Source organism: Gopherus flavomarginatus, chromosome 3, assembly GCF_025201925.1.
Source record: "Gopherus flavomarginatus isolate rGopFla2 chromosome 3, rGopFla2.mat.asm, whole genome shotgun sequence".
NCBI classification, from domain to species: Eukaryota; Metazoa; Chordata; order Testudines; family Testudinidae; genus Gopherus; species Gopherus flavomarginatus.
In genome coordinates, this window is record NC_066619.1 from 52380149 (window position 1) to 52405941 (window position 25793).

Consider the following 25793-nt stretch of genomic DNA (forward strand, 5'->3'; position numbering starts at 1 on the left):
CTTCCTGTTTCTTCTGCTCCACGGCTCTCCTATGGGTGGCTTCTTCAGCTTCCTGTGCAGCAGTTGCTGCTTTCATTTCATTTCTGCCTGCCACATCTGATATTAGTATTCACACTCTTTTCTGCTTCCTCCAATCTTGCCATCTCTAACTTTGCAGTTGTGTCATGGCCGCTCATTTTTATGCTTTACTGTTTCTATTTCCCCCACCTGAAATAAGGTAACTGTCTCCAGCCACCACATGTGAGAATCACTTAAAATCACTGTAACCAGGACTCATCATATAAACTGCACTAAAAATAACAAACTGTGCATATACCCAGCTCACTGTACTGATTTAACCTTACCCAGTGTACAATCTGGACTGTTGAACAGTTGAGTCCCTTCAATTCTCGAACATGGCAGGGGAGCTTTTTATACTGCTGCGCTGTGAGAGCAACCATGCCTGGTCTGCTCTCTCACAGCCTCCGGCATGTAAATGACTCCCAGCTATACTGCATGAGTGCTATGCCCAGCCACTCTTGAGTTATGCTGCAGACCAACACCAGCAAATTCTCATTCCCAGACTTTCTCCCAGAAACATGTCTTGTACTGCCAAGCCCTCTCTTGGACAATACAAGCTGACATAGTCTGTCATTTTATTAACAGGATTTGTGCATATAATTTTTTATTATCTCAAGTGAAGTTTGCCAAATGCTTCAATTCCAGCACACACTGGTTAAGATAAAACAAGTTTATTAACTACACAAAGATAGATTTTAAGTGATTACAAGTAATGACACATAAAAGTTCAAATTGTTTTTGTTTTCTGAGGGGTTGTAGCTGCTGGGGGTAGAGAAAAAGGTAGGAATAACATGGGGCGTATATTTGCCCTTCTTTTGTATTTTTTCCTTTTCTTTGAGAATCATCTCCAGATGGGATTCAGGAGATAGAAAGTCTGCGGGGATGGGAACCTCCAGCTGTTTCTTTGAGAAAATGCAATTTTTTTGCTCAGACCCTCTTTCCTGTCAGAGTGACCACTTAACCAGGCAATGGTCCATTTGATTTTGTTGACACCTGGCCAAGGCATCAGTTTGCCTTTTGGCTATGAGGCACTGGTTTGTGGCTGCTTTTCTAAAGTTGGAACATGTCTCTAATGTCATACAGTAGAATTTTATAACTTTACATACAACGTTGCCACACATTTTATCAAGGCAATCAATAATGCCCAGCAGCTTTTGAGTTTTCAAATGATACTTCAGAAAACATACCTTATACAAAATGTATCATAGTCTTGTAAAAGAGGTGAACCGAGGGGTACAGACTGTCACAGTAATATATATATACTTGGTGCTTTTAAAAGGCTAATTTAACAAAGCTGAAACAGTTATGAGCCAAATCACCAAGAGAGAATATAAACAGGAGGGAAAAAATTAATAACAAATGGGAACTGTTCAAGAACCTTTTACTAAATGCCTCCAAAGCAAAAATCCTACACTCAAGAAAGATGACTTCAGTTTTTTTTAAACAGCCTCCATTGAAGGGGAAATGAGAGCATCTCTGTCTTTTTAATAATAAATGTAGAAAAGGGAAATTGGTAGCACCAAACAAAAATTAGAAGCTAGGAATTGTAGGAAATTGTCTGTGGCCTCAGCTCTATCATGTACTGGTCTGTAGAGATGTTGTACCCAAGGCAGGCCCTTTCAAAATTTTCTAAGAAGGCCTCAGTATCATCACCTGCTTTGTAGGTGGGGAATTTTCTGGGATGGGAAACAGTACCTGGAGAAGGGTTGTTAGGGTTGGCTAGTACATCTGGCCTAGCCTTTGCTAAGTCCAGTTCATGCTTTCTCTCTCTTTCCCTTTCTTTTTCTTTCATCTCCAGCTCTTTTTCTCTCATCTCCATCTCTCTCCTGTGGTCAGCCTCTTTGGCTTTCTCTTCTGCATCCAGCCTAGCCATTTCCTGTTTAAGTGCTTCCTTGGCACTCATTTTTCTGCTTTCTTGTGCTGGCCGCACCCCTCTGCAGCTCACTGACTGGGATGCACTCGGCTCAGGGCTGCTTGGTTAACAGAGATTTTCTAACTAGCTATACCGGAGAGATAGAAAGAGAGAAAACAATTCAGCTTGTAAATTCCTTTTTGCTGTCTGCTTGCTCACAGCTTGAAGCCTCCTCTTAACAAAGACCCTTGTTCAAAAAAACTTAACACCTCTGCCCTGAGGCTGCTTTCCAAGCAGCTAGAAAGGAGAGAAAAAAAATCCTACTGGCTTTTGGTTCCTAAAAATCCCACACCGCGCTCACCATATCAAAGTTTTTTCCCCCCACTTTGAACTTCAGAGTACAAATGTGGGGACCTGCATGAACACTTCTAAGCTTAATTACTAGCTTAGATCTGGTAACACTGCCACCACCCAGAAATTCAGTGTCTGGCACACTCCCTGTCCCTCCCAAACTTTCCCCTTCCTGGGTTGCCTTGAGAGGCTTCACCAATTTCCTGGTGAACACAGATCCAAACCCTCTGGATCTTAAAACAAGGAAAAATCAATCAGGTTCTTAAAAAAGAAAGCTTTAAATGAAAGAAAGAAAAGGTAAAAATCATCTCTGTAAAATCAGGATGGAAAATACTTTACAGGGTACTCAGATTCGTATAGCCCAGAGGAAACCCCTTCTAGCCTTAGGTTCAAAGTTACAGCAAACAGAGGTAAAAATCCTTCCACCAAAAAGAAACATTTACAAGTTGAGAAAACAAACATAAGACTAACACACCTGGCCTGGCTGATTACTTACAAGTTTGAAACATGAGAGACTGATTTAGAAAGATTTTGAGAGCCTGGATGTAGGTCTGGTTCCTCTTAGTCCCAAGAGCGAACAACAAACAAAACAAAGAGCACAAACAAAGACTTCCCTCCACCAAGATTTGAAAGTATCTTGTCCCCCTATTGGTCCTCTGGTCAGGTGTCAGCCAGGTTTACTGAGCTTCTTAACCCTTTACAGGTAAAAAGAGACATTTACCCTTAACTTTCTGTTTATGACAACCACTGACAAGATTTTCTTCCTCTCTACATGCATTAAGGACTGGTCCTGCAAAGCATACTCATGCAAATGAACTCTTTGACTTAGTTGGACCATTGAAAAATTACTCATGTGAGTAACAGTTGAGGGATCAAGCCAACAGGGAAAGTTCTGACACATGGGCATTTTCTTAATCAATATATATTTTTAATAGTTTAAACAATGTGCATTCTGTAACACTTTCTATGACACGATTTCAGGGTAAGCAAAGATCATCAGAACCAGTTCCTTATGGCTGATCATGTCAAAATGATGCTCTTTAAATGCGGTCTTTTCCCAGTACTCTGTTTTTGGACAAATTTTTACCATTGGGCAACGAAGAAAATATTGAATCTTCTTTCAGCCAATATATCAGAGTTTCTCTCCTTCTAAGTGACAAAACCCTATTTTATATCATGTATGTACTCAGGAAGTAGAGGAGACAGCTAAGCCTTTTATTAGTTTTAAAATGTCCTTTGGTGCTGCCTAGTGTGCATCAGTATAGAACATTGGAAAGTTGGTATCAAACTATTTGATCTAGACACAGGACATAAGACAAATCTGCCTTTAAACCTGTAAAGAGATATGCAAGAATCATGCAAACTCAAAAACAAAACACAAAGGCATGGAAATATACCAAGAAGATTCAAATCCAATGAAATGGCAAACATGCAAGGTCACAATCATCATTAGAAATGCATGGAAAGGGAACTGAGGTACTTGACCATGATCTAATTAACCCCAGGGCTTCAGAGTGGTGCTCAGAAATGAAAGCATTGTTTTCATTGAACAGATATGAATGTTCTGAGGTGGCTTGCTAACCTCTTTAAATCCCTGAAATAAAAAAGGATTAAGGAATGATTAAACAGAAGAAATATGTCCTAGACAACACTGAAAAGGACAACTGAAGGATTGGACACTGGGAAGATTCATGGTCAATTATTGTCCTTCCACTCCTAACTTCATGTTTTCATATAACCTGCTCCATGGGTATGGAACACCCTTCCAAGCCAGATTTGTCAGACCCCCATTCACCTAAATTCTTGGGGTGAAATCCTGTTCTTGTGTAAGTCGGTGGGGTTTTTGCCAGGCCTGGATTTCACTCTCCAACCTTCTCTGAGGCCCACAATCACAAACAAAACAAATCAAATCCACTCGGAAATATTATTCAAGTTATTTCCCACTTCTGAATCCCCTAGCACATGCCATGTTCTCTATCTGCCTTGTAGATTGCCAGCACTGATACTGTATCTGTATAGCTCTGAGCACTTTGATGAGAGACAATTAGTAATAATAGACTCTGTGTGAGCTCCTAAAAATATTTTGAGATTAATTAAACCCGCTTGGGCCTGATTCTCATTTATACCTAGGCTATGCCATACCATTCCTGCACTGCACGGAGACCTTGACGTGGGTGCAATTTACACTCACATTCACTTTAAGGCTCCTTTATGCTGTCAGATCAGTGAAAATGCAAATGAGAATCAGGCTCCTTTTTTTGAAGCTGTGCATTTTAATGAGGATATCAGGTGGGTAAGAAGTACAATTTTTACTGGACTGTTTAAAAATATCCTCATGCAGAAGTGAGAATTGTTGTGTAAATACAGAAACCTTCTGAGGTGTCTCAATGAGGTTGGTATGAAGGATGTGATCTGTGAGCCATTTAAGTAATTAGGATTCATTTTATCCTAGTTTATCCACAGGACTATTTTTACAAAACTCAAGGTGACTCACAAAATCACAGGATAAGAGAAATTTAAGCATCACTTACAAGCTTGCTTTATTACTTGCAATTCCCCATGTACCTCCATGAATAAATAATCTCTGTAAATAACTGTTTGGAGATCAAATGAGAGAGAGGTGAGGATGAGAAAAATTCCCACTTGTATCCTTTATAGGATAAAAGACTTATCAGATCACAACTCACTGGTTACTTCAGATTTATATAATTATTTATACAGTGCACCTAAGTGTGCTAGGCATTTATAGCCCTTGATCTTTGCAGAGAATATGGCTATCATGTGGAGTTATTTTCTACATGTCTATACTTTCACTGCTCATGAACATATGGTGGATTGAAGTCTATCAAAAGTTTTCTGTGCATGTATCACTAAAAGTAATCACAGAAGCCCCAGTCCTTGGATCTGGCTCAGCTGTGCTTGGCTTAGTACTAGGGCTGGCTCCAGCTTTTCCGCTCCAGGTGCAAAAATGCCAACCGGCGAAGTGGAAAAAAAAAAAAAAAGATAAATCCGCGATTGGCGGCACTTCGGCAGCAGCTCCACCATGCCGCTTCATTCTTTGGTGGCAGTTCGGTGGTGGGTGCTTCACTCTGAAAGGGACTGAGGGACCCGCCATTGAATTGCCACCAAACACCCAGACATGCCGCCCCTTCCCACTGGGGGCCCCAAGCACCTGCTTCCTTAGCTTGGAGCCAGCCCTGCTTAGTACATGTGAGAATAGGGAGATTCAGGCAATCTATGATTTCCTTTGATCCCTGTTTCAGTTAGAACAGCCGCAAGGGACTCACCAGCTTCGCAGTTAAGTCAGGTTTAAGGTTGCTTTATACCACCGGTGCAGTGCAAGGCAGCCCTAATGGGGCCAAGGATCCAGCCAGGAGATTTGAGAGATTTATTTGGCAGTGTTTAAATAAAATCATGAAGGACATTTGTGGATTTTATCAGATGAATGTCTGTCCTTGTCAAAAAAAACTTTTCTGACTATTTGTAAATGATTTTGGGAGAGGTGATTTTAACTCAATTGCTTTTGGCATCCTGTTGTGTTTTGAACTCAGCATTACGGACCCACTGTGCAGGCCCTTACAGTACTTATTTGGGTAATTGTCATTGCCCTGAGCAGTCCCATTGATTTCTGTGGGAATATTTATCTGAGTAAGGGATTGCAGGATCAGGCTTTAACATTTTTTTCTGAAATATAGGCACCTGTTTTTGGTGTGTTGCTAAGGTACCGGTTACAGGCAATGCCTGTCCTATATTGTGTATCGTTCATCCATCACAAGAGACTATAAAGCTCCATTCATGCAGTGTTACATAAATGATAATAATATTTAATAACATTTAAAACAGAATCTAAACCTCCTTGATCTTTCAATCTCATTTTCAGTTACACACTATTTGCAATGTTTTGTCTGCTATGTCTAACTTTGACATTATCACCTTCCCATGTGTCATGAACAGATATCTGCATGTAACTATATTACTGCTATGGAGAAAGAAAAAAGCCTCAAAACAGTTAATATGCATATGAGAGAGCGGGCTGGGTTTAGAATGTTGGGCTCAATATTGCACTGAACAGATCCAATAATTTTTCAAGTCTATCAAAGGTTTATGTACAGAAATAGAGTAAATGCTACCAATCCTTCCTCTGGGCACTACTGCAATACACATAAATAATAATTAACAATTGCCTTTTTTATTGAATTACTGTGTGTTCCAGTTGTGAGAGTGAGTGTTTATTTGGCATGTTCAGCATATTTGTTCAAATAGCCATCAAGTATGGTTTCATATTGGATTATTTTGCCTTCTAGAAGCCTTGACATAGAAGAAGAATGACTAGTACATTTTCTCGTCTCCTGGCTGGCCGCAGAACGGCTGTGCTCTTTGCAACAGTTAGCACAGGGGCCTTAACCGCTGGATACCTATTGAATCATCAGAATGTGAGAGCAGGATCTCATGAAAGACGAAAACTCTTTCCTCCAAGGTAAGTCATTTGGGTTAAACCTTCCACTGAGCACCCAGTCCAAGTAGCTGCTGAAGCTCACTGGGGGACTAAGAGAGAAGGAATTGTCCCCCAGCAAACTGCAGAGCAGCTGTAGAAGTCATCATAGCCCAAATGTGGCACCTATGCATGTGGGAAGGGAAGAGCTGAGACTGGGAAGAAGATCCTTGTAAGGTCAAAATCTGAGAACAGGATCTCTCTCTAGTAACCCTGGTTTTAGATAGATTCAAAATAGCATGAACAATAGCCTTCAAAACCAGGATGTGCAGACATGGATGAAAATGTAAAAAACCAAAACAAAACCACACAGACAAAGATTTTCAAACCTCAAATAAAGTTCAGTTTTGGTTCACATTTCAGACAAAGGTTCAGGGTTGTTCTCATTAACTTATCAGTCATCTAATTCCTAGGAGCCAACTATCAGTGTAGACTCTACTGAAGGGAAGTTTTTCATATTTTTATGTACAAATGATAAGGTGTTGGCCATGGTAAATACATGGAAGAGACACAACTGCTCTGCCTGAAATATTCCCACAGCAGCTATAAACTGAAGGACGGAGCACAGAAGCTAAATACAGCCCTGATAGGACTATGTTGACTTCACTGGACTTGTACTAGCTTGACTTTTGCCCTATTTTTGAAAAATGACAATATGGGCCAGTTTCTGATCCCCTTATTACAGTGAATAATACCATATTCCACAAATAGGCCTCACTGAGATTGCTGAGATTCCTGTTAAATCCAGGTGCTACTAAACCAGGGTAAAGATATCACAATCTGACCCCTTTAAAAGCACTATCAAAACTTTATCAAAGGACTTAGCAAAATCTTCACAGAGCCGTAACTAGGGCATTTTTGCACCCAGGGCGAGTAAGCATATTTGCACCCACTACCTTTTTTTCCACTTCATTTTTCTGCCCCATTTTCCCACCCCCATGGTTTTGTGCCCTGGGCAGCCACCCAGCTCACTTTGCCCAGGGTTACAGCACTGTCATTTCACATGCTACGAGCTGAAGATTTCTTTACTGATGGATTATAATACTCTACAGCTTTCTTTAAATAATAAGATAATTAAAACAACTCAGAACTATTATAATGGGGCTAGATTTTCTGCAGGTATAAATCAGAATAGCTCCACAGATGTCCACAGAGTGACACTGATTTACACTAGCTGGGGATCTGGTCCACTAACTTTACTTGTACCTCAAGTTTTATCAAAAGCACAATCAAATGAATTCCGAACATTGTTCATGTTGCTCCTATCTGTGCTAGTGCTTCCCACTTCCATTGTAAATATCTTTATGTACTGCTAATGTAACTGGCAGCCAGTGCAGACTGTGGGGGGTGTTGATAAGAGCTTGTATGCTTTTGTTTCCTTTCTAAATTTTAATGCCATGCATGTACCAAGCACCAGGCGTGCTTTTAAACTCTCTGCTATTTACCTCAAGCTTCTTGATATACTGCAGAGAATAATATCCATCAATGCATGATAGAATGACACAACTTTAGTTTAAGAGAGGGAAACAAGCAGACCAAGTAAGAACTCTTTCTGTCCCCTTTCCTTCTGATATGTTTGTAACCTGGCAAAAAGAACCAAGAATTACTGTTTGTTACCATATTAAATGCATTTGTCTTTTTCACCCCTCAGTGCAGACTATCCTGATCTCCGCAAACATAACAACTGCATGGCTGAATGTCTCTCGCCAGCAATATATGCTAAACTAAGGGATAAGATGACTCCAAATGGGTATACTCTGGACCAGTGTATCCAAACTGGTGTTGACAATCCTGGCCATCCTTTCATTAAAACTGTGGGCATGGTTGCTGGTGATGAAGAGTCTTATGAGGTGAAACATTTTTATTACACTGTAACGTTTAGTTTGTACATTATACTTCATGAGAGCTTGTTAGGACAGCACAGATCTTTCATGAGAAGTTCACTTTTAAGGTAAATAGCACACTAGAGTATGTATAAACCACAAACCATATGGGTAATACTGGTGTTTTCTCAGCAGGAGGTACAATGAACAGGAAACATCATTAAAAGAGCCATCTATAATGTTATCAAGGGTAATGAAGTGTGGGCTCACAGGAACAATATTTTATTTGCTTGCAATAGCTACACTCCCTCCTGCTGTTCAATTCAGTTTGTGGCAAGACTGTAGAAACATGTCACCAAACTGAAATGATGTAGAAATTATATTGTAAAAAAACAAACATGGTAGAAGTGAGAAGAAATTTTCTTCTGAAATATGTGGAATGCTTGGCAGCTAGACACTAGGGCTTTAGGGGCATGACGACTACCAAAGATAGAAACATAGGATTAGGCTATTTTAATTCTGAAATAAGAAGTCTGAGACCTGGGAAAAAACTGGCTGATTGTTATAACACCTTTCCAGATATTCAACACTACAGTCAATGGTTTCCTGCCTATATTATGCTGGACTTTTCATTATTCGCTCTCTTAATAGTAACAGCCAACATCCCAAATACTGGGCTGCTAAGGATGGGGTTATGATGCACGTGACTCTGTTTCTTTGGGCTTGGAGCTTTGACGGAGCCTTCTCTGTGAAAAGTGAACATATCATCTTCAGTGCTCAGTCATCAGGATGCATACACATCATCCCAAACATTATACAAAAATCACTTCATTCCATCCAGCCAAACTGAAAAATATAACAGAGCTCTAATTCTCTACTCAGAGGAGGTAGGGTGGGGCAAGAGAAAATAATTGCAGCTAAAGTTAACCACCTTAGATCTCTATGCTCAGTAACAGAATTCTCAGGGGAAGGTGGGAGCCAAGTCTATTGACCATTATTTCTCCCCTCTTTTCCCAACATTCCTATACTAGCCCCCCTCTAACTCCTTCCCCTCTCCCTCCCCCATTAAACTGCTGATTTCATTCACCTATTGTTTTGATATAAGGTAAATATTCTATCAAAGAACTACAAGTTAGAGAGGATATTGGAGTCTAATGGATAGGGCCCTGGATTGGACTGGGTCTCAGGACACCTGGGTTCTATTCCTAGATCTGCCACAAACCTGCTGTGAAAAATCACTTTGTGCCTCAGTTTCACCATGCACCCTTCGTCTGACTTTATTTAAATTGTAAACTCTTTGAAGCAGGGTTTATCTCTTACACAGACATACTATGTTGCTTCAGACTCCAGTCTTCACTGGAACCACTAGATGCTTTTGTAATACAAACAAATAATAGTAAGTGAGAGCCTGTGTCATAAACAGATAAGTAAGAGTTAATAGAACAGGAGTACTTCATATCTCTTTTGCCTATAAAGGGTTAACAAGATCAGTAAGCCTGGCTGTCACCTGACCAGAGGACCAGTCAGAGGACAGGATACTTTCAAATCTTGAGGGAGGGAAGTTTTTGTGTGTGCTGTTAGTTTTTGGTTGTTGTTCTCTCTGGGTTCTGAGAGTGACCAGATGTGCAACCAGGTTTCTCTCCAATCTCTCTGATACAGTCTCTTATATGTCCAGACTAGTAAGTACTAGGTAGATAAAACGAGTTAGGCGTATGTTTGTTTTCTTTATTTGCAAATGTGTATTTGGCTGGAAGGAGTTCAAATTTGTATTTTGCTGAAAGGATTTTCCTTTGTACTTGTATACTTAGGCTGGGAGGGTATTCCCAGTGTCTATAGCTGAAAGACTCTGTAACATATTCCATCTTAAATTCACAAAGATAATTTTTACTGTTTTTCTTTCTTTAATTAAAAGCTTTTCTTGTTTAAGAACCTGATTGTTTTTTATGCTGGTGAGACCTCAGGGGACTGGGTCTGGATCCACCAGGGAATTGGTGGGGAGAAAGGAGGGAAGGGGGGGAGAGAGAGGTTAATTTCTCTCTGTGTTAGGGTTACTTTCTCTCTCAGGGAGAGTCTGGGAGGGGGAGAGAGAAGGAGGGGGGAAGGTGAATTTTCCTCTCTGTTTTAAGATTCAAGGAGTTTGAATCACAGTAATCTTCCAGGGTAACCCAGGGAGGGGAAGCCTGGGAGAGGCATTGGTGAGGGAAAGGGTTTACTTTCCTTGTGTTAAGATCCAGAGAGACTGGGTCTTGGAGGATCCCCGGGCAAGGTTTTGAGGGGACCAGAGTGTACCAGGCACTGAAATTCCTGGTTGGTGGCAGCGCTACAAGTACTAAGCTGGTAATTGAGCTTAGAGGAATTCATGCTGGTACCCCATCTTTTAGACGCTAAGGTTCAGAGTGGGGAATTATACCATGACAGCCTGATTACACCAGTTTTAGACTAGCAGAATTCTGCTGACTTCAGGAGAGTTCTGATTTATTCTAGTTTAATAGAAAGGAGAATCAGGCCCCATGTATCCTCTGATGATCTTTGGAGAGCTCCTTTGCTCCAAAACCTCAAGCTGGCTAACAGAGTAGTTAGAATCAAGAAGAAACATACGTATACAATTATGAGATGTTATATGAGAGTGTAACACACATCCCTAGAAGGATCAGCATCTCTGGGGACTCTGAATCACAAAGCTTGAGCATCTCCTGGCTGAGCTAAAAGACCCTTTCCTGTCAGCACATCATCAGCAGACTCTTCAACCTCTCTGTGGTCCAACCGCTGCAGTGGGACAGAGATCCACGCTGTGTAACCATGGATTACAAGAGGTAAGGAAAATGGTGTTAAAAATATTCAATGCTGGATTAATACATCTTTAACTCCACAGGTATTTGCTGAGATTTTTGACCCAGTTATTAAAGTGAGACACAATGGCTATGATCCATATGTAATGAAGCATCACACCGACCTGGACGCATCCAAGGTAGGATCAAATTTTGAATCCTTAATCCTTCAGCTTCCTATCATGACATTATATTGTATTTCATAGTTTAAAAAATGTTCCCATCTCCAAAGAAAATAAGCCTAGGGATAACAGAACTGTGATGTCACAATGGCTGAACTTATCAATGCTTTATTCCCCCTTTCCAAGCAACTTTTTATATACAATGTGGCACTTCTAGAAAAGAACGAGACTACGTTAAGTGATGTCTGATTCTATCCCCTGTCCCTCTTATGCAAGGCCCTGTGTCCTAGATGGCACATTAGGTTTAAATTATGTGATCCTCCCCTTCCTTAATGTCCAAGCAGAACAGTATCCCTTGTATTATTTATTTAAATCTTAAATCCAATTTATTTTTAGGCTTATCTCAAATTTTATAATTTCAATGTGCTAAAGATTTTAGTACTGGCCAGAGTAAATGAATTTTAGAAACTGGAGGTATGGTGGCTGGGTAGGAGACAGTTATGGCTTTTGGCACCCAAAGAGTCATGGGAAGTGGTTTTATTTGCTTTGGTAAATAGGAGTCAGTTTTGAGGATTTTAGTCAGGAGTTGGCATGTATTCCTCTCCCCGCCACACACACTTTGAGCATGGGCAGAGGTGACTTTAAATGTCTTCCTGGAACTGTTTTCCTGATACTGTTGTTATTGCTCCTTCATAATTTGCAAAAAGACCTGTTGAGCTGAACTCTGCTGTTTTTTCTGCTGTTCCACCAATCATTTTGGGACCTCTTCCATTTTTCTCTGTGCATACAGTGTTCAGTGTCACCCTGAGAACACATGTAAGCAGGTAGCATTCCCCTCCTGTTCCTAACAGAAGGCTGCATGATGCTGAGCACCTCTATTTGGCTCTATGTAGGTTTTTATACTACACTTTCCACTGTAGTGTCTGCCACTTTGACCCCAATCTAGCAAAGCACTATGGGACTATTCTTACTTAAGTTAAGCATGTACTTAAATGTTTTGCTGGATCAGGATCAGAGGTGCTGTGCACTTTGCAGGATAGAGCCCAGAGCGCGCGCACACACTATATATGATCTAAATGTACCCACTTCCCTGGGATTTCCTTTATTGCTGTCTTAATTAACAACAAATATAAGCATCATCTTGGGTGTGGCTGTTTCTAAGCAACTTCTGCCCTTGTCCCTAGTTCTCTGTCTTTCAGGGAGCTATTGAAACAATGTGATATGTCTGGGTTGGCGTTAAGAGGGCCCACCTGGTCTGTTTGCCATAGTGAGTCAGCAAAATCACTCGGGATCTCCATGCATAGTACTAGAACCTGACACCCTGATGCACCTGTCTGTTGCATTTCTGAGTACCCAAAATTAGTTGTAATCATTTGGCTGAAGAGAACATATAAAGGGACATTCTTTACGTAGAAAGGCAAATTTTAAAATTACTCTATGTAAAATGGGGCACGATGTGTAGATTTTCCTTTTTTTCATTAGATTACCCAAGGTCAGTTTGATGAGCACTATGTCCTATCATCACGTGTACGTACTGGTCGCAGTATTCGGGGTCTTAGCCTTCCCCCTGCCTGCTCCAGGGCAGAGAGAAGAGAAGTAGAAAATGTTGTAGTCACTGCTTTGGCTGGGCTGAAAGGAGACCTTGCTGGAAAGTATTATAGCCTGACCAATATGTCTGAGAAGGATCAACAGCAGCTTATTGATGTAAGTACAGACTCCAGTCTGGAGACTTAGAAGATTTTCATTAATGTATATCATTTAATCACATTTATTTTTATTCCTGTCTTTCTCTCTCATGCATACTTTCCTGCTTATGTAATGAAGATACTTAATTATAACAATATTCCTGTAGTTAATGAGCAGTGTGAATTTCTGTTATAAATCCCAATTGTTTGGGCTAAAATATTGGCTTGGGCTAAAACTTTACACACATGGATTGTATTCCAGGAATGAATTTTTGCACCAAATTAAAATTATATAAATATGGCTACAGTCACCACCTTGGTCAATTAGTAGCTGAAATCTGGGACCTTGTGGGTCAGTTTCTGGTTTGGGGCAGAAATCAGTCACACAGAATCAGTATTTTTTTAGTTCGATTTGTTTATTTACAAAATGTCTACTCGTCCTGTTTTCCTTAACTGTGATAGGAACAAACACCATGCAGGCAACATAAGCCCCAATCCTGCAATCACTAAAACATGTGATTTAAGGATTTGTATGGAGGAAGCATAACGACTTTGGTCATGGATTTTTGTCATATCAACACGTTGCTGTATTCAGATGATTTCAGATATAAACATTTGCAAGTGCATTACTGGCAAAACAGACAATTAAAATGTATTTTTTAATATTTTGAAGTCCTTAAATATGCATTTTTGCAAGCCCCCAACAATGATTATGTCCTATCAGTATTTAAAGAACATTAGTCCATAAAATAATAACCAAAATTATGTTAAAGTACTGTAATATAACTACCATTAATGCTGCTACTTGGTATCACATTCAGATTCAGCCCAAATGAACTGTTAAATCAGCACAAAACCAAAAGCATGAGTTAAGGGTTTATTTCATAGAACCATAGAAATATACGGCTGGAAGGGACCTCAAGAGGTTATCTAGTCTATCTCCCTGTGCTGTGGTAGGGTTAAGTATCCCTAGACCATCCCTGAGAAGTGTTTGTCTAACCATTCTTAAAAACTTCCAATAACAGGGATTCAGCCTCCCCAGGTAACCTGTTCCAGTGTTCAACTATATAGTTAGAAAATTTTTGCTACTATCCCCCTAAATTTCCCTTGCTGCAAGCTAAACTGATTTCTTCTGTTCAGCAGCTCCCTGGGGAAAGATCAGTTCTTCTGCTAACTTAAGCAGAGAAGGGAATAGTGGTAGAGAAAAGCATTTCATCCATAACTGATTCATGCTAGTTCCATCTGTCTGCTGGTACCTACAGGAGAAACTGGTACTGGGTACAGGTTGCACTAGGAGAGAGAAGGGGAAACACAACAGAAGCAGAAGTGTAGAGTTCTTCTGGTCTAATGGAAACGCAGTTTCATCATTCATGTAATGTGTATGATCAAGAAATGACTGTACTAAGGCCATGAATATACTAAGGCCTTGCTTCTGCAATGTAAGATAAACAGATGGACCCTGCACCTTCTTGGGTTCACTTTTAGTTCGATGGGGCTCCATGCTAGCACCAGCAGGGGTCCAACAGGCACAGGGGCCTAAAATCCAAAATGGGGAAAAGAGTAAAGCTTACTATCATGTCTACATTGTCTTATTTATACTGGACATCCTTCCTCCTCACCCTGCATCAGACCATAGATAAGTCATTTAAAATTAAAAAATTGACATCATGGTCACTGAGGCAATGAGAGCTAAATAGATCCCCTTGTTCATAACCTTCCAGCGCAAATGTGTGAAAAATCAAATACTTATTTGCTTGGCGGGGGAGGAGGGAAACAGGTCAGTGAGAAGAATCAGTTGAATGAGATTAGGTCTTTCGGCATGATACATCACAAACTGTGCTGCCTAGTGCTACAGGTGTTCAAGCAGAAATAGAATCTCCCTTTGAGAAAAAGAATGAATTGGTGGTACCAAAAGGTACCAAACCACACACTATTTTCATTTCCCCCATGATATCCTTCTCAAATGAAATTGTGAAAACAATACGCTCAAGATATCTTATTTGCAGGATTGGCAATAGACATTTTGCCATCCTTAGGCCCCCACTCTGAAAACTCTCTGTACATAATGGTTTGCAGTAATGTACATTGCAGGTCAGGCCTCAGCTGGAGTACTGTATCCAATTTTGGTCACCAATGTATAGAAAGGCTGTGGAGAAACTGGGAAGGATCCAGAGGCAAGCGACAAAGATGATCAAAGGCTGAAGGAACTGGGTATGGTTAGAGGACATGACAGCGATCTTCAGATACTTGAATGGCTGCCATAAAAAAGATGGAGAAAATTGTTCTTTCTTGCACAGAGGGCAGGACAAGCAGCAATGGGTTCAAACTCCAGCATAGCAGATTGAGATTAAATCTCAGGAAAAACTTCCTAACTGTAAAAACTGTAGGACAATGGAACAGACTGCCTAGGGAGATTATGGAAGCTCCTGCCTCCTTCCAGGTTTTCAAAAGGAGGCTGGATAGTCATGTGTCTTGGATGGTTTAGACCATCATTTCTCAAATGTGGCCATCAGCAGATTTTTGTATGGCCAGGGCAGCCACCAAAGCATGGGGGAAGTATGGGGGGGGCAAAGCATCTGTACCTCCTTGCAGATCCCAGCCATTGCTCCTGAATAGCTGTTATCAAGGGCAGCAAGATGCACCACCTTGGTGTTTGCTCTGGTGGCACCAGCAGTGATCATTGCCGTGCACCGCATAGCCTCCTTGGGGACTCTGGACAGCGCCTCTGGAGACACTTGGAGCTGCTATGCATGGTGCCAGAACTGGCTCATCAGTGGAGGTTGCTGTGTTTGGTTGCTGGGGTGCTCCCCTGCTCCCACCCAGCTGGAGCACGGGGAACTTGGGACTCACAGGTACCTGGTAAGTTCCTAACCCACCTTCCCCAAGGCGGGCTCTCAGTGAAGGGCTGCAGAGGGTAGAGACAGAGAAAGAGGGCTTTGTCAGAGTGGCCATCAACAAGAGTTGGTGGCTGCACTCTGAGAACACCAAAAAAAAATTGTTTAGACACATCAAATCCTCCATCTTGGCAGGGGGGTACACTAGATGACCCTTGCAGTCCTATGATTTTAACTCCCTGTGAGATGTCTTCCCTATTTTTTGTGCTGGTACCCACCCTGCATTCTCAGGAGACTGACCTCACATTAAGTAGTATGGGCCATTGTCTGGCTACATGGAAAAGGTGTGTGCTTTTTTAAGGCCTAGACAGCCAAGGAGTGACTTTCTACTGCAGACTAGATCAGCGCGGAGATGCTGACCCATCTCCCCCCCACCAGGGGACTGGAAGAGAGGGGGAAAATATAGGTCCATTCTAGTGCAGGAAAAGCCCTCTTTTACCTGGACCTGGTGGAGCAGCACCCACCCTCCCACCCGTGGAAGGGGTGAAATGCCAAGTTTTGTCAGGATCTGCTATGGGCATTGTGCTAATTGCTCCTTCTTGGGGGGCTGGGAAGGAAATTTTTCCTCACTGCCAGATTGGCCAAGGTGAAGTGTGAGGGGCTTTCACCTTCCCCACAGTGGGTTTGGGTGTGCTTAGTTGGGTGAAGATGAAACAGGAGTTAGGCTACGATGTTGCAACACATCATGTAAACATGGGGCAGGTACTCTGTAAGGAAGGAATACAGTGATCAGATAAAATGGACTGATAAGGAGTTAACAGAGGTATTCTTTAAAGGAGCAAAACCAGGGGGGTTTCAGGACTCTTATGACTAGTACAGCCGGGCACCAACCCCTCACCCCTTTATAGCCACCTTAACCCTCATTTGGCAAGGTCCCAGCAGCAGGTTGGCTGGGGACCAGGGTGGGTAAAGGCAAGGGCTGACAGAAGCCCCCAGTTATATGTTGAAATGCTTATGAAAATACCTGCACTGTGCACTTTTATCTGCCAGGTACTCCCAGACATTTAAGAATAATGTCATGGCCTAACTAAACCACATCCAGTGTTTCCTGTCCTTCTTCCAGCATAGCCGGACAACTCTCCTTTATCAAACCTAGCCAAAAATTAGCAGCACTGAGAACTGGTCGCCACCAAGCCTCCGTCTCCAGAAACACTTCTGAGTAAAATGCTTTCTACCTGTAGTCAAGGAACTTCAGCTTTATGCGACTTATTTTTATACCAATGACTTTCTTGGCAGTGTTAAATGTTCAGAACAGCATTACTTCCCTGAATTCAGTTGCCTGTCTCTCGCTCTCTCTCTCTCTCCCTCCCTCTCTTTCTCTCACACACATTTTGGCTTTCAGGACCATTTCCTCTTTGATAAGCCAGTGTCCCCTTTGCTAACATGTGCTGGGATGGCACGTGACTGGCCTGATGCCAGAGGAATCTGGTATGGCATGTGAAGTGTGGACGTTTGTATCATGTGCAAGTGATTTTATTACCTCTCTCCTTGCGTGTCCTAACACTGCATCTGCCATTCCCTAATACTGACTGCATACTTAGTTAACATTTAAAAATGTTTTCTTTATTAATTGTTCAAGGAAATATAGAAATAAATAAACAATACAACAAGCAAACCTTTCCATTAATGCAACAGTCATGATCATCAGTCACAACACAAGGGAATATAAATAAGACTATTGGTTCAGGCTTTTAGCTTCTGTTTTCTTTTTTATAAAAAAAAAATTGGCACAAAAAAGGGCCAGCAAGTGACCATAAAAGATGAGTTATACATGTAATCTAAAAAAACATGAATGAGATATCTTAAATCATAGGTATGTGACATCAATGTTGTGTCTTTTCCCCTCACTTTGTTGCTGATATAATATTTTTTCTATCAGAACTGTGCGTAAGAATTTCTTCACACATGCAGAATAAACTGAAGGAGTGTTACATTTCCATTGTTTAATCATCATATGTTTTGCTACTTAATGAACACACCAATACCCATCATTTCTTGGAATTTGTTGGAAGATGCAATTCATATGCTTTTAGTGAGGCAGATCTTTGCATAGAAAAACCTTTGCAAATAGTGCTCCACTCCAAACATTTTTGTAAATTGTGTCAAGAAAAAATTGTGTGGGACAGATTAGATGATGCTTGACAGCATCTCCAGCATTTATTGTGAATATAGCCAAACCAACTTTATGTAGACCCCATCCAAAGCCCACATGAATCCCACAGGAGTTTTCAGTTTCAATGGGTTTTGGATTAGGCTCCTGGTGCCTAGAACAAAATCTTAATCAAGTTTTACTAGAAGAATTATAAGGATAACAAATGAGTGCACAGATTTTATGAACTGAACAGAACATGTGCAAATAATGCATGAAGCCCCAATAGATCACCGAAATAAATCAGATCTGTGTTTGCACATTTTGCCTGTGAAATATAATTTATATGCATGTGAAATATAACTGGCTGTAACTGGAAAGTGACACTATGAGCTGGAATTTTAAAACTTGTTCTCTCTTATTACATCACAATTTGTAGATACAAATAATTGTGGGTTATATGTTAGGACAATTTAGCCACAGAATGAAATCCTGGCCCCACTGAAATCAATGGCAAAACTCTCATTGACTTCAGTGGGGGTCAGGAATTCACCTTGGCCTCACTAGTCTCCTTATGGTCAATGATACAACTTCCATTTAATTCAGTGGGATTTAATTCAGTTAGGCCAACAGTGATCCCTTTTGAAAATCTCATTCTAAATGCCAAATGGTGACTGCAAAGCAGGTACTTGGATATTTAAGTATGTCTAATTTCACCCACAAATAACTGTCAGGACACATTTGCACCTGCAATTATTTGCATCAGCAAATTTCAAATACAAAAAAGGAGGCCCCGCCAAAGCCAGACTGAAAGTCAAGCCCTCTATGGGCTTTAAATCCTAGACCTACTGTGCTTTTCTCCTGAAGTACAGACTGTTTGTATGAACAAGTTTCAACCTATTGGTCAGGATTTATCTGATTCAGGAAGACTAATCCAAAGGCAGAGAAAATGGAGAAAAGCAAACAACAGTGATCCCAGTTCCTACTTGTCACTTTAAAAGCATGACCATGACTTATCGATTTGAAGCAAAAGTGGATACCTTGTCTTCAGGCACTTTATCTTGAAAGACAAGTCAGCATCTTTGATTAACGTAGTGTCTTGAAGCAACACTTAGCTGCCTTCTCCCAGTGCATAATTTGATTTATGTGCCAGTCGTGTGTTACCAAGCGATATAAAAGCAACTAGGATTTGATTTAGAAGAGAATACAGTTAAATAGGGTCAGGTTGCCAGGCCCCAGGCAGACTGTAAACATCAGATTTTCTTTTTTCAGAAAACTCTAAAATCAACGAATAACTTCCCCAATGATTAAAGATGCAGAACTCTGCTTCTCCAGTTCCTAGTTCCCCTAGCTATGTTCTTATTGATATGTTCTTGTTAGAAGACAAAGTGTACTTTCTAGTGCCGCATCAATACAACACCAATGTAATCAATAAAGAGTGCTGTTGTCATTGTGACCTAAGGAACCTGAAGGATTATGTTACTGGTGGATAGGGGGATGAAATTGAAAAAGGCCTCAATAGCTCTTATTCTTTGCCCCGTCACTCTGATATTATCTTGCAGCACTTGTCCTGTGCACAATCATGAAAGATTACAAGCTAGGAAAGGAAGGAATTGAAATTAAACTGAGAATGATGAGAATTACTTCTGAAGGCTTATCCCATTCTTTAAAGACACCATTTTCTTCTCTCAAATAGGCATAACCATGACAAAACATTTCTTATCTGGATTAATGAAGAAGACCATACCAGAGTGATTTCCATGGAAAAAGGTGGCAATATGAAAAGGGTGTTTGAAAGATTTTGCCGTGGTTTAAAAGAGGTAACAACTCAGCCAGTTTGTTTTCATTTTTATTATTCCCATTTGTTAGCAATTAGAGTAGTGTCACCACTCCTTGATATGATTAATACTGAATTCCCCTTCACTATTTTTAGCAACAAAATTAAAAAATAAATCAATCCAAATTATATCCCCCTTGAAAAGCAACAGTACCAAGGAAATAAAGACACAGTATTGTCATATTGTTAGCCATAATGTAGGGACAATCAAACCCTAACAGTGCCAGAAGTTTTATAAAATTTAAAATCAACTGAAATTTTTCTCTTTTTCTAATTTCAATGGTAATAGTTACTTACAAACAAATATGCACCACCTTGCAGTGTTTTTCACCTAACCTGTAGCACTGAGAACCTGAAATTTATTGATAGAAAAATGAAACGGATTTCACTCATTTGATGAGAGAAATGCATAAAGGAAAACAAACAGCCAAAAATAGAAAATAGATTGCATTTTTAAATTCTGACATACGGAAAGATGATATGTATTGGTTTAAAATAACACACCAAAATCTGTGATTTTTAGGTCAGCAAAGTCTTTTTAAATACAAACATTGCAACCTTAGGCACTGGGCTTGGGATTAATCTATTTAGGCTTTCTATTTCAAAGTTTATCAAAAACATAAAAATATGAAGAAAAAAAGTTTATGTTAAAATGTTGTGAAGGTTATAACATAACCTACATCCAGTTGAGCTAGGCAATCCAGCTAGGACTGTAGGCTGCCTCTGGTCCCCGATGTATCCCATTGCACTGCTCCGGCAGCGAGAAAGGGCCATCCAAGCTGCCTTAACTGAACAGGTCAGGATTCCACCCTATCCCTTGCAGCAAGGGTATAAAGGACATGCTAGTGGTGTGGCCAAGTGAACAGTTCCCTTGGCCACTGCTACACTCCAGCTGATCTGTAGGTGGTGCAACTCCCACTTGGGGGCTATTACCAATTGACGTACTGGGGACTGGCTTGAAACATAGAGGATTAAGCCAGCACAAAAGTGACTTATAGATGCCTTTATGCCTCTTCTCTTCTCTAGAACTGTGCGGTCCCCAGTATTTGGTCCATGTTCTTCTCAGAGGCATTTACGACCCCGGACATGTTGTACAAGGAGATAATGCAATGCAATGCTTAGAGCCAGGGACTAGGAGTCACGGCTCCTGGATTTTATTCCCAGCTCTATCGTTGACTCTGTAATTATAACTCCTAGAGTTAGCGGATATGAACCCCTGTCATTTGACACAGGCATGAACTTTTTGTAACTCTGACACATCACGTATGACTGAAGCCAGGAAATAAAGACTCGTCTCTTACCAGCAGTCCTGGTGTTGTTGTAGACTCCCTATGTGACCTTGGGGAAGTCCTTTAATCTCTAACTGTATGTCAGTTAACTCATCTGCAAAACGAGGATACTTAGTTACCTTCCAGGGATTTGGTGAACCTTGAATAATTAATGGGCCTGATTCTCCTCTCACGTCAGAATCACACTGAAACTGCTTCGTATTCAACGGAGTTACTCGTGACTTGCACTAGTGTTAGCAGCACTGTCAAATTCAAGGATTCAAAATTCAAGTGTCAGGGCTTGAAAATCATGAATTTGGGGTCCTTTTATTTGTTCTCTGGTGTTTGAGCCTTTAGGGTTCATGATTTACAGCTCTTCTCCACAATCACAAAATCTAGAAACTTACTTTGATTTCAAATGAAAGCTGAGATTCTTGTGTAATTAACTCACTCCATAATTTAGGCTTTAAGTAAAATATCAAATATTACAAGATTTGCAATAAAATCATGAGATGACACCACCATGTATGTGAGAGGAGAATGTTTATAAAGTTCACTGAGGATATTGGATGAAAGATGCTGGACATATGCAAAGATTTATATCTTAATCATAGTTTCATTTGCACATAACGTTTTATATACTTAATGGGCCAAATTCTGCCTTCACTTACACCTACGCAACTCCATTGACATCAGTGGATTTTTGTGGGTATAACTGGGGGCAGAAATTGGCACTCTGGGTTTAATATTCAAATTCATGAAAGGCAGCAAGTATTTCAGATGTCAGCAACATTGTCATAAGACGAGACATTTGTATGCAGCAGTTTTTTCTCTCTCTCTCTTTTTTTTTTACCTACAGGTTGAACGGTTAATTAAAGAACGAGGCTGGGAGTTCATGTGGAATGAACGCTTAGGATACGTTCTGACCTGTCCTTCCAACCTGGGAACAGGATTACGTGCAGGAGTCCATGTTAAACTTCCAAAACTCAGTAAGGTACATAAGCTATTAAAAGGGCTGTGATGTAAATCAGCTCTTCATCTGACTCAAAAGGAACAATGAAAAAAGGATAATTCACAGTGTTAATGCACTTAATATTATGTGTAACTATGAGGCCCCAGGGACAATTTGTGACAAATTGTGCATATTTTTATCCATCAAATTACTGTATTTATGTGAATTAATCTGTTCAACCAACAGCCACTCAGGCAGCATGTATACCTGAGGCACAGGAAAATATCCATCCCTGCAAGTCTTTTTGGAGAAACTATTGAAGTAACTGCTAACAGTACTTCCAAAAGTCAATACAATATATAATACCAGTATATCCAAAAAGCCTGCAATTAAAAAAATGTCTCTTGTGCTAGGATCCCAGGTTTTCAAAGATTCTGGAGAATCTGAGGCTGCAGAAACGTGGCACGGGTGGTGTGGACACAGCAGCTGTGGCAGATGTGTACGATATCTCCAACCTGGACCGCATGGGCCGATCAGAGGTAATACGATTTTTCTAGTTTTAAACTCAATGAGGCAGATCCTCAGCCTGTGCAAATGGTCATAGTCTCACGGAAGTCAATTAACTTTAGTGGAACCATTTACTTCAATGGAACTATGACCATTTACACCAGCTAGGTTTCACACAAAATCAAGTTACTCACATGTGTAAGTGTTTGCATCACTGACTCCTAAGTCAATCAAAATATACAAGACCACAGAAAAGGTCTAAGTATACAAGGATGACAAGCATATTACAAGATGCTATACATATGTGTGTAAGGAAGTAGAAAAACTGTATGATACATTGTGTTTGAAAAATGGCATGTCATCATGAACTATATAACATTTTGAAATGTTTGTGTGCTTTTTGCTAAGTTATTAATACAAATATTTATATTGCATTGTTCATTTACACAGAGTTTTAAAAACATATGATTTAAGACTACAATCCCTTATTCATGTGAAGATTTCAACTGGTTAATGAGGCTATGTGTGAGTAAGGACTAATCATGTGAGTAAGGATTTGAAAGATGAAGCCTATAGCTCAGACCTATTTCTACCCCAAAGAGTTTTCAATGTAAATAAGACAAGGCAAACACACACAAGAGGACAGAAATGTTTTATTATAGAGTATATATTTTTCAGTACATAATAAAATAGATTTCATTATGTAATAAACCAGTTTGCAGAGCTAAATTATGTCCCCAGTGATGCAACATAAAGTTGTTTGGGTTTTGTTTGCTTCAGCTACCGGTCAATGCAAACTTAATACAAAATTCTTTTCATCCTCACAGCTGCAAAATCAGACCTCTGATTTCCCTACACAGCTAGTCTGTAAGGACAATAAAACAAACTGCTAAGCCACTGAAATGCTTTATAGTAAAAAACAAATCCCTTCAAAATCCATTATTGTCCCAATAAAAAGACATTGGGATTTAGCTTGGGAAATCAGTTTTAACAAACCAGTTATTAAAGGTTGCTAATGAACCAGTTCATGAAGATTTTTAAAAAAATCAGTTATAGTTTGCTACCTACTCTAAAGTTCGTAACAGCAGGTGAGCTGGTGCTATCATGCCACAGGGTTTGGTAAAACTCTCCTCTCTCAGTCTCAATTTGTCTTTTTTTTCATTCTTTAATAGTTTTTAAAGAGATTATATAAACACATCTGTTGCTTACTGTATGGAATTGGAGTTTCAGCTGCAGCTTTTGGGATAAGACACTGGATCTGATTCTGATCTCACTTACACCAGTGTGTCTCAGGGGTGTCTCCACAGAATTCAATGGAGTTATGCCTATGAGTTTAGAATCTATTGCTAGAGAAATGTGGATTAAGGGCTTGATATTACAGTTGCTATAAAGGCAAAACTCCCTTTAGAGTCAATAGGAGTTGTTTACTGCATAAGAGCGGTTGGTTACTTGTTATGGTAGCATCAGAACAGCTCATTGGCAACTGCAAGGGCTTTCCATTCTGAAATCATGGAATAAAAGGATGACTGTAAAGTATTCTGATCCTATCCTGACAGTTGATAAGAGGAAGTGTGAAACACTCCTTTTCATTCTGAATTTGAAAGATGTTTCATTACTAAATCCAACAGCCCAGCAGCCATTTTGCTCACATTAATAATTGATACTGAAAGTCTAATGATTTTGCAAATCCATGACATTACATTCTATCCTTTATTTTTAAGTGTATCTTGGGTTTAATATTTTTCTCTTAAGAGGCTGAGTAGAGGTGAAGACTCTCACAAAAGAATCCTATAGAACTCGAATAGGATGAAACCAACAAGTCTGTATTAAGGGTCCAGTGAAAACCTGTAATATGTAATAGAGAATAACAGTCTTCTCATAGGTTTTCTGGTGCATCCTATAGCATTCTATAGAAGGGCTATTGTTCTTTATTACAGTCTATCTACAGGCTAGTTCAAAAAGTCTATAGATGAGTTAACATTTTCAATTGAATTCTATAGAAATTTTCCATCAAGGGAGTGGTGGAAGGTGCAGCACCCTAGCAGAGGTGGATGGATGGAGGCATTAAAACTGTGAAAGATATGCCTTCTGGGTAATGGTCTGAGTATGCAGGGAAGTGTGTAGGCAGCATTCCTCCAGCACAGACATCCTGACATACAGGCAAATGGGAGCCATGGCTCTACTTAGATATGCACTGTTTGGAGCTACCAGCTCCGTTGGCAGGACTCTCCTCACATAACAATGTAACCTAAATAATTTGCGTATTTTTTCCTATCTAAGGTGGAGCTTGTCCAGATAGTTGTTGATGGGGTCAATTATCTGATTGACTGTGAGAAGAAGCTGGAAAAAGGTCAAGATATCAAGGTACCACCACCTTTGCCCCAGTTTGGAAGGAAGTGAGCTTGTTATAGATGATTAATAACTGATGTTAAATATGTCTGCTGTTCTGACAGAAAATTATCTCTGTATATCTCAGTGTATAAATCAGATCCTGACAACTTGTGAAATAAAACATTACCTGATGCCTTACAGATTGTCTGTCTGTTTTTCAATAGCTGGTTGGGTTGGCAACAGTTAGCATTCAGAAACCACCACTGTAAGTAACATAGCAATGACCAATAAGTGGATTTTATTTATGTGAAAATGCTCATGTTATTTTCTAACATTAGCATCCAAGTCTCCTATGATTATGTATCATTTAGTATATGAAATACCTTTTCTAGCAGTTCTAATTGGTATTATACACTAACAGGGAAAATCAGGGAACTCCTGCAGAATTAAATAAACAGCCTAGAAAGTTTACCAGAGATTAATGAGATTTTATATGGATTATGGATGATCTCATGCTGTTCTTCCATTACTGTGAACTTCCCATTCCCCTTCAGGTGTGTATGTAAATGGAGCTTCCATTGTTTTGATTCCATAATTCTTCCTTTATATTGAAAACATGTAGATAGCTTCTTTCCCTACTGTCTGGGATTAAAAACCTGGTTCTCCCTTTGTTTGGTTACAGACTTCAAAGCATACTATCTG

At 40.1% G+C, this 25793-nt stretch overlaps 1 protein-coding gene across 2 annotated transcripts in view; it reads left to right on the forward strand.

The window, feature by feature from the left end:
* Positions 1-25289, forward strand: part of CKMT2 (creatine kinase, mitochondrial 2) — a 29847-nt gene extending 4558 nt beyond the window's left edge. For both annotated transcript variants that reach the window (XM_050946137.1, XM_050946138.1), the window contains exons 2-10: positions 6568-6740; positions 8407-8605; positions 11451-11546; positions 13011-13232; positions 17450-17535; positions 19893-20016; positions 22161-22295; positions 22667-22792; positions 25041-25289. In XM_050946137.1, the coding sequence (XP_050802094.1) occupies positions 6589-6740; positions 8407-8605; positions 11451-11546; positions 13011-13232; positions 17450-17535; positions 19893-20016; positions 22161-22295; positions 22667-22792; positions 25041-25160 (1260 nt within the window). In that variant the 5' untranslated portion in view covers positions 6568-6588 and the 3' untranslated portion in view covers positions 25161-25289. The remainder of the gene's footprint in view (positions 1-6567; positions 6741-8406; positions 8606-11450; positions 11547-13010; positions 13233-17449; positions 17536-19892; positions 20017-22160; positions 22296-22666; positions 22793-25040) is intronic.
* The last annotated feature ends 504 nt before the right edge of the window (positions 25290-25793 follow it).